The sequence below is a fragment of the Sapajus apella genome, unplaced genomic scaffold (assembly GCF_009761245.1).
Source record: "Sapajus apella isolate SASKATOON/1434 unplaced genomic scaffold, GSC_monkey_1.0 scaffold1, whole genome shotgun sequence".
NCBI classification, from domain to species: Eukaryota; Metazoa; Chordata; class Mammalia; order Primates; family Cebidae; genus Sapajus; species Sapajus apella.
The window spans coordinates 884,457-893,663 of NW_022436941.1; the positions used below are offsets into that span (position 1 = coordinate 884,457).

General features: G+C 49.0%; 1 protein-coding gene across 2 annotated transcripts in view; it reads right to left on the reverse strand.

The window, feature by feature from the left end:
• Window positions 1-1,393: 1,393 nt before the first annotated feature.
• The window catches only part of SPRY4 (sprouty RTK signaling antagonist 4), a 15,280-nt gene continuing 7,466 nt past the window's right edge, over window positions 1,394-9,207 (reverse strand). For both annotated transcript variants that reach the window (XM_032241183.1, XM_032241259.1), the window contains exon 2: window positions 1,394-6,109. In XM_032241183.1, the coding sequence (XP_032097074.1) occupies window positions 5,163-6,062 (900 nt within the window). In that variant the 5' untranslated portion in view covers window positions 6,063-6,109 and the 3' untranslated portion in view covers window positions 1,394-5,162. The remainder of the gene's footprint in view (window positions 6,110-9,207) is intronic.

The window sequence follows — 9,207 nt, forward strand, 5'->3', positions numbered from 1 at the left end:
TCTAAGTGCCAGTGACTTATCTTGTCAGTGAAGCAGGACTTGGAACTTTAACCTTGGTCCACACTGCAGGAATGGGACAGGCCACATGGTCTGGCCACAGAGAGAGAGGTCAGCCCCTATCTTTATTCTAAAAGTTCTAGAGCAGACAAGCCCATGTTGAACATCCTTTGTGCCTTCTTGGGCAGTGCCTGGGGATCCTGGCACGCATTTGGATGTCTGCAAGGGGAACTCAAGGTTTGGATTTCACAAAGAATCCTGAGAGCCCATAACTGGTGACCCACAGTTCCTCATCTGTCTCTCTCACTCTCCTTTCTTCCCCATCCCTCATCATTGGCCATCTCCTCCCACTTATTGGTATTAGAAAAAAAAATCTCTATTAATTTCTAGAAAACAAGAGGCATGTGTTCACACGTTCAAAATAAAGTCTAACTTTCATCATGATTGGCATATGAATAAAAGGTCATCAAAAAGTTTTCATAGCTATGTAAATTGAGGTGGCTGGGTCTCTAGTAAGTCTGAGTGCACTGGGGGCGGAGTGCGGGGTGGGGGGGCGTTGCACAAGGGAATCAGAAGGAAGGTGCTGGCTGGGTGCGGTGGCTCTTACCTGTAATCCCAGTACTTTGGGAGGCAGAGGCAGGCAGATCACTTGAGCTTAGGAGTTCGAGCCCAGCCTGGCCAACGTGGTGAAACTCTGTCTCTACTAAAAATACAGAAAATTAGCAGGACATGGTGGCGCATGCCTATAATCCCAGCTACTTGGAAGGCTAAAACATGAGAATCGCTTGAACCCATGAGATTGCAGTGAGCCGAGATTACACCACTGCACTCTAGCCTGGCCGACAGAGCAAGGCTCTGTCTCAAAACAAAACAAAAACCAAAAAACAGAAGGTGCATTAGGTGGTCATGAAATGGATGGAAGGCTTCCGAGGTCAAAGGGACTACTTTTGTGCAATATCCGCCAATCCCATAAAATAAGGAAATGACCAAGGACTTTTCTATTTGGTTCCTTGAAGCATGTATGTGTTCATGTGTGTGAAAACCTGTTTTGGGGGCAATGAGGACATAAAGGGAGAGGGACAGGTCAGATGACCCTTTTCCCCACTACCTCTTCCCAGCTTAGGAGCTTTGCTGTCCATCAGCGGTAGATACACTCGTTTAGGGGACAGCTTGCCTCCTAGGAAGGGGGCTTTAGCAGCTCCTGGCAGGATTCGGCTCCATAATGAACAGTAGCTTTTCTCCAATGGTCCTAGAAGGAACTCCCCAGCCTGGGAAGATAGGGATCTTCTCTTCTTTACTAACTCCTTCCATCCGGTGCTCATTCTCAGACAAACCTGAGGTCTTGCTGGGCGAAGAGGTCAGGGAAGTGAACACACGAAAACACCACAAACGGCAGTCCCGTGTATATTTAACAATATATATTTATATATATTTTCTAAATCAGTACATTCAGTTTTTAACTTTTTTTCTTCACAAACAGAAGAACTCTTACAATAGTAGACTTTCTAAAATAAATACTATTAAAATAGAGCTTCAAAATAAATATTCTATACAAAGAAAACCTTCTGTGGTAACTTTGTGGTGGGGCGAAGGTGGGCTATGGTGAAGAGGGAAATGAAGTCGGGATGTGGTGGGGTGGGAGCCTCGAACAGCTTTTCTGTTTGTAACATGAAACCAAGCTGTGGGACAGTGAGAAGAGAAAGAAGGCAAGACGCCGCACGCAGTTACCCACAGCAGAAAATGGCAACGCAAGATTCGTTATCGACTGTCACAGTAAGCAGAGAGGGCATGAAAATGCTTGTCAAAGGCATGAACCAGAAGGCTGGTGAGGCTCACGGGATGCCCCAGTGAATTGTACAGTGTAGAGCTGCGCTGCACAAGCCTGCCAGACACTTCCTGGGACAGCAGGGAAGGAGAACAGGACGATTCAAGGTGACAGTCATCCGGGTTCTGGTGCAGATCACTTTCCACGTGTGCCATCTCGGACAAATCATTATCTAGCCGGGCCTCACTGGAGGTATGATGGTGAATGACAGATTCCACGGGGCTGAAAGCACCAGCCATGTCCTACAAGGTCTTCCATCTCAGCGGTGAGGGGGTGCGTACCAAAGGAAGGGATTGGTCTTCACCTCCTTCCTGCTCGGGAAAGCCTTAGCTGTACCCATCTTTTTATCTGGGGGGCTTTGCTATCCAAGCAAAGTTCCCAGGGTGCTCGCTGGAGCGCTGTCCTTCATAGACACGGGCAGCCAAGGCCCCCTAGGAGAAGGGTCCTGGATCCTAGCTGCCCCTCGAGTTAAGGCATAACCCCCACCCACCCCGGGTTTAACAGGAGTGAGAACCAGCCAGCACTTTTCAATAAAGGTCAAACCGAGACATCGTCCAGCCAAACAGGCCATTGGTGACAGGAAATACACTCAGCCAGAAGAAGCTACACACGTGTGTTGTGTTTCTGAGTGCTGGGTCCCTCAGTGGCCCTCGACTGGCCCGAGCTGGGGAGGGTCCACAGGCAAGCCAGCTTTATTCTTCTGTGTGTGTGTGTGTGTGTGTGTTTAAATTTTTGCCAAGAAGCTGAGAAAAACAATACTGAGTGACTGCTACACAACCATGCTGGGAGAACCAAGGATGGTTCCTTTGCTCCTTCCCATGACCACAGAGCACACAGGGCACCGAGGTGGACTCTGAGAGCGCTCTGCAGACATCCATCAAGCAGGCTGAAAGCAAACCAAGAAGAACAAGCTAGAACAGGGGCAGGGGGAGAAAGGAAAAAGCAAACCCAAACCCAGAAAAATCCGTGTTTACAAGTATGTACACAAAAAGTCAGGGTTCAGGAGGCCGTTTGCCAGGAAATAGGGTCTCTGTCGGTAGACAGTGTGGGGCGTGTGTGTGTGTGTGTGTGTGTGTACACAGCTTATGTAAATCGACTCTCCACAGAATGGGTGTGTAGACCATCAAGATCACCAAAGTGCAACTTGCCACTGGATCAAGTTTCCCATGGAGAGAATTTGAGGGAGGGGCCCTTGGGAAAGTTCTGAGGCCTCACAGAAAGTGTGCACATGTGTACTATCGATTTTGGGGCCACCTCATCTGAGGGAAACATCTCCAGTCCCTTCAGTACACTTCTGATACATTCAATTCATATTAAGTGGTTGGCTGAAAGTGTGTTTTTTCTTCTACCACTCCCTCTGAAATGTTCAAGAACATCCAGACATCCGTCACAACGTGTGGCAAGGTAGCTACATGAATCAGCCCTGGAAACCGCAGATGCAATATTTCACATTCGCCTTGTACAAGCTAGCAAATGCTACATAAATAAAGCCAAATAATATGACCCTCCCTTCCTCCAATCAATAAATACCTAAGGTTACAATTAACTTACTCTAAATCATAAGATGTTACTACTAGTCTTCAAGAAGGAAAAAAAAAAAGTCCTTGAGAAGCATTAGGTGCATGCCTATCACAGCTACCTACCTCGCGGCCTCCTTCCTGGAGGTACCTCTGTTCCTACAGAACGAACTGGAGATGCTACGGACGCTTTGCCTCGTGCGCTTCCAGTTTCACCTGGGGTGGTAGCTCTTCTGACTTGGGCCATGCCCTCTCATTAGAGGGAAAAATGAAATACCACACAAAGCAAAAACCCCACACAACAGCTGGGGAGGAAGGACCAGATACACTACAGCTTTTGCATGCAACAAGTACCTACCCACTGGACGTGCTGCACCTTCTGAGTCCTTTAGCACCTTGAGAGAAAGAGTTGCTACAGTCTTTGAGGGCTGTCGGGAGAGGGCGGTGTGGCTGTGCACAAAAGCAGGGCTCAAACCCAGTGGCCCCAGGAAAAACCTTTCCCCTACCCTCTCTCGAGCTCCTCCAAGCTCTTCCGATTCCCCTGCTGGGGCTTCCTAACACTAAAATAGACTCTTTTTTCATCATCTCTCTATTTACAGGAAAGATACAGACACATCACTATACACAAAAGGCTATGACAGTGAGCAGCAGAATCAGAAGAGAAGAAACCCAAACCCAGCCTGGCTCAGCGGCCATTCTGCCAATGGGAGGTGCTGCCTCTCTTCTTTGCTGTTAAAATCCTCTTCTTGGTGGGGAGGGAAATTGTGTTCCTTGAGGTTGCTCACCCCCAGATTTTGAAATCAGCCCTTCCTGGGGGTGGCCCAAAAGGAAGCAAGTTGTTTTATTATTATTTTTTAAAACACCGTTAGCATCTGGTTTAATTATTCTATAAAAACATAATGACTGGATCCAGAGACCACAGCCTCAGACTCATTGGCAAAATGATATTTGGTCTCGCATTTGCCGCCCTGGCTTCGTCTACCCATATAAAGTTTCTGGAAGGGATCTGAGTAGAGAGAACCCACGACACGTAGTGGGCAGGCGAGTCTGTGACTCAGTGAGAACCGAAGGACGGTGTGGTGAGCGAACACCCCCAAGAGTTAGTTGATGCGTTGGAAGGGAGAAGTGCACTGAGAAGTGGCTCCTAAATCCGTCCTGTGGCTCCCAGGAGGCAGAAGAACGAGGCTTGGACTCACTGGCCGTCCTCTGTTCTCAGTGGGCTCCCAAGTATATACAATAGGAACTGCTAGGGTGTTCTATACCTTCCCCAAGACATCAGGGACAGAGTGGGGTACAGTGAGGTGGGGAAGGAGAAGAAGGTATAGAAGACTCCAAGGGTCTTCTTTAAAGGTACCCTAGTACTCAGTTAACAATTCCTCCCAAGCAGCCAGCTCCTGTGAGAGCCAAAGACAATGGAAAAGAGGAAGAGGGAGAGAGAGAGGGAGGGAGGAGGGGATGGAGAAGGAGGGGCTGGGAAGGCATTCAAGCAGCTGCAGCTTCCGGATATGTGTCCACATCTGTGTTCCGTCTTCTGAAAAAGAAAAATCCCCCCCACCCCTCGCAAACCACACCCTGCCCCCTGCACTGTCTGTTTGACACAAAGTTCCAGGACCCTGAAAAAAAGCCCCAAAGTGCTTCTTCATCGTCTTGGGGAAGACAGGGTAGATGGTGGTCTCTGCATCTTCTGAAGCTGGGGGTGGGGAGTGGGTAGACTAGCAAGGTCAGCCTCAGGAGGCTAAAACTTCTGAGCTTGCTGCAGTCTTCCCAGATGTCAGAAGGGAACCAGATTTCCAGGCGGAGCACTGGGGCTTCGACATAAACCGTCAGAAAGGCTTGTCGGGCCTGCTGGTCTTGGCATCCCCGCTGGCTGCTTTGCAGATGACGCTGTTCGTGTGCTTGCAGCGGCAACCAGGGCGGCGCAGACGATCGTAGCCGCGCTGGGCCAGCTTCACGCAGCCGGTGGCAGGCAGGTAGCAGAGCAGGCAGGGCAGCACCACGGAGAGAGCACCCATGAAGGACCAGCGGGCGCAGCAGTTGGAGCGGGAGCAGGAGCACGGGTGGTCAGCACAGGAGCCCTCATCGTCCTCGTTCGTGCAGTGGTAGAAGATGCCCTGCACCAGACACATGCACGTGCCGTAGTTGACCAGGGTCTGGGCTGAGCACAGGCACTCCTGGTTGCAGACCCAGCAGGAGGGCAACGTCCGGGGCGATGCACACTCCTTGCACTTACACTTCCCACAGGCCTCGCACAGCAAGAAGTGCTTGTCCAGCTCGGGTGGGACCGCCGGGCCCTTGATGTCCAGCGGCTTGCAGTGGACCACCTTGGGCTGGATGCGCACAGCTCTTGGCGAGGCCTGGTCGGCCACGGGTGGTGGTGCCATGTGGTCTAAGAGCCGCTGGTCAGAGGATGTGCTGCTGCTGCTGCTCACAGAGCTGGGGCGCCCGCTGAAGGAGATCCAGTGGTGGGTGATGTCCTGGTCACAGCGGGCGGGCGTCGGGGCCAACTCTGGGGCCCCGCCCCGGGTTCGCTTTGGGCCAGTGGTGGGAGCCAGGCCAGGGTTGTCTATGTAGTCGTTCTCCACGTGGCTGGTCTTCATCTGGTCAATGGGTAGGATGGTGAGTGGGTGCTGGAGCCGGCTGTGGGACATCCGGCTGTCAAGAAGGGGCTGGACCATGACTGAGCTGGGAGTCAAGGGGGCGCTCTGTGGGATCGGGGGCTCCATGGGGCTGGAGGTCCTGGACTGTACGGAGAAACAGGCTTCTAGGGGCCCTGGGGGTGTGGTGGGGAAAGGAAGAGAGAATGGATTCCAGGCATCAGTATGTGGCCTGCCAATACCTCACCCCCCTCAGGTCTAGGGGAACCGCCCAACTGAATTCCCTCTGTGGACTTTCCAGTGACTCCCCAGGCTTAGATGGTTAATAATGAGAAGAAGTCAGTGGTGGAAATAACACTTACTGAGCACTTAAGATGGAGGTACTCTCCTAAGCACCATATACATTAAGCCACTGACTTCATGATAATCATAAAACGTAACTACTATTATCCCTTTGCTATTTACAGAAAAGACATGTTCAAATTATTTTGTCCAAAGTCACACAAAGCTATCCAAAACTATCAGTAGCAAGACTCAAATCTGGGCAGCCTGAGTTCATTCTCTTAGCCACTGTGAAACATGCTCTTTATTTAAGATACACAGTTCAGTGGACGTAAACACAGGATACCTGGAACCAGACTCAAATTTGATTCTCACTTTTGCCTAGTGATATTGCTATGAATGAGGTTCTTTCATCTCTATGCCTTAGGTTTGGATTTTGTCATCTGTAAAATGGGCTCTTGTGAGGATTAAATGAGACAATGCATATCTATTACCTAGCATATTACCTGGCATGCAGCAACAAGTTATCACTGTCCCAGGAAATAAGTTTAGATCTCTTGAACCCTTATAAGCACTGCATGCCAAGCATTGTGCCAGGCGCTGAGGACAATGTGGTGAACTCAACACACAGTTCTGGGTGCTCCCATGGAGTTAATCAGCTGGATAAACAAGCCCTTTTTCCAGATATTCACAAGAGAAGGGAGGACTGTATCTAATGCCTGCACATGCAGGATATTAACTTATTAATACCACTTCTTAAGAGCAGCAACCTGCAGTGGCTAATAATCCCTAGGTATGTGAGTTTCTGACAACTTGGATGGGAAATCCTCTGGAGGGGCACTCACATCGCCCATTTCCAAGTGCTGAGCTGAACATTCAGCCTAAATGCTATTTACTAGAATAGCTAAGCCAACCCTGGATCAGTTTCTAATTTCACCGAGAGAGTGCAATTTTAAGTTGGAATCCAGCCAGAGATTCAACTGCAGTGCCTGACACGGAACCCCAGGAAGTCACTTAAATCAAAGAGCGGAAATGGCTTAGTTCAAATTTAGAAAGTGCACATTGTTTTCTATTAGAAGTGCCATTTCCTTGCCTACTGACCTTTACATTTGGAATTCTGCTGGAGATCAATTTAAAGAAATAGCAGCAGAAGGCCAAGACCTCTGCTCAAGGGGACACAATTTGGAATCCAAGGGAAAGATTACACTCTGGGAAGATTCTACCCCAACCTTAAGAACCCCAGGGAATGGGGAGGGAGGGTAGAAGAGAAAGATAAATCTTTAAAACAAAACCAAAAAAACGCCATTGGATTGATACATTATGGGGTGGGGTTTTAGTAAACACTTGCATTTACTAAAATTTGCATCAAGGTGCTATGGTGTTCTAATGAGGAGAGCTGATCCTGCACCCTCTGCTGTTAGGTTTATCTAGAACCTGTCTAAAATAAAGAGCTAGCTCTAGATAAAAGTTTATGAAGGGGATTAAAAGGGGGCTATCCATGGGGCTCCAGTATGTTTATCACTTACCCTGCTAAATGCAAAAAGCATCCAGTCTTTTCTGCAAAGTTCAATGCTCAGTCAACTGATATTTCCCATTCACACAGGGCATCAACTATTGGCTTTGCTCCCATGGCCCTGCCTACTTAAAAAGATGCTGGTATTTCTTTACACACTTTGTTTTTCCTGCCTTGGAGTAAGTCTACCTAGTGGCAGTGCCTGCCCCCCGTGTACTCTTCATATGAAACCAGAGCGTCACCTTGGAATGGCAGACTTCCTCGTGGCAGAGTTTGCCTTAAGTGTCTGGCAGGTCTGCCACCAAAGAGTAGAGACTTGCCAAAGCAGCCTCCCGTGGAGATCCTGTGGTCAGGGCTGGAGAGAGGGAATGCAAGTAAGCCATCTATGGAGAGGAGTTTTTCCAAGGATCGGGCTGATGACAGGGTAGGAACTCCAGGGAATGCTACCTCAGCCTGCCCACTTATTCTCAATAGGGGTTCCAAGGCCTTGCTTCCAAAGTACGTTTGGGCAAGAGGCCCGGGTTAGGAGCCCGAGGTCCAGCACTAAGGACTTTGCCTGGAGGAAGAGCTGTGACTTGGCCTAAGAATAAAAAATGCCGTGGATAAGGTTCTCCAGCACCAGCCAGAACCCTCACCCATGGACAGTGACGACATGATTCCCTTGTTCCAAAAACCCCTGTCAGGAATATTCAGGGTCCTGCCAACACAATATAGGTGACAGTTTGAAGCTTCTATTGCCCCATATAGTTGGGTTTGTCTCTCAGGATCAGGATTGGGTCTGGCTGTGCTGTGGAAGAAAGTAAAATACTCCCTTCCCTTAAGCAGATTCACTATCTCTCTCTCTCTTTTTTTTTTTAATTTGTGAGGTTCTTTAAAAACAGCCACACTTCCTATAGATAAAGAAAGAGAAATAGGCAATGCTCATTTAATGGGCCTTGGAATCAGAAGGCAGATTCCCCAGTTCCTGGAAAAGTCCCACCAGGAAGCCAGGATGGAAGCAGCCGCAGGCAATGGGGATGTTGGCATTTGCAAGCTCCCATAACCCTCCAGAGGCAGCTGTCAACATCTGGGCCTGCAGCTGAGGCCAGACATGGGGATGGGAGCTTGGCCCACAGTGACTCGGCTCTCTGGGGACGAAGCAACATCTGATGGCTCCACTGGGCATATTCTAAAATGTACTTTTCCTATCATAACCCTAATGTAGTAGGATTCCTTTTGACCACTAGCTCAGCAAAAGCCAAATCAAAGTTCCACTGCTGGCCTCACCCCACACCAGCAGGGACCCTCCACAGGAGGGCCCTCTAAGAGTCTCCGCTGAATTTGTTTGACAAAGAAATACAATTTTCTGAGCTGTCTATTGAATAACCCCTCAGGACAGCTAAATGATGTCTCCAAAAAAAAAAAAAAAAGAAGAAAAGAAAGAAAAGAAAAGAGAAAGAAGAAAGAAAAGAAAGAGAGAGAGAGAGAGAAAGAAAGAAA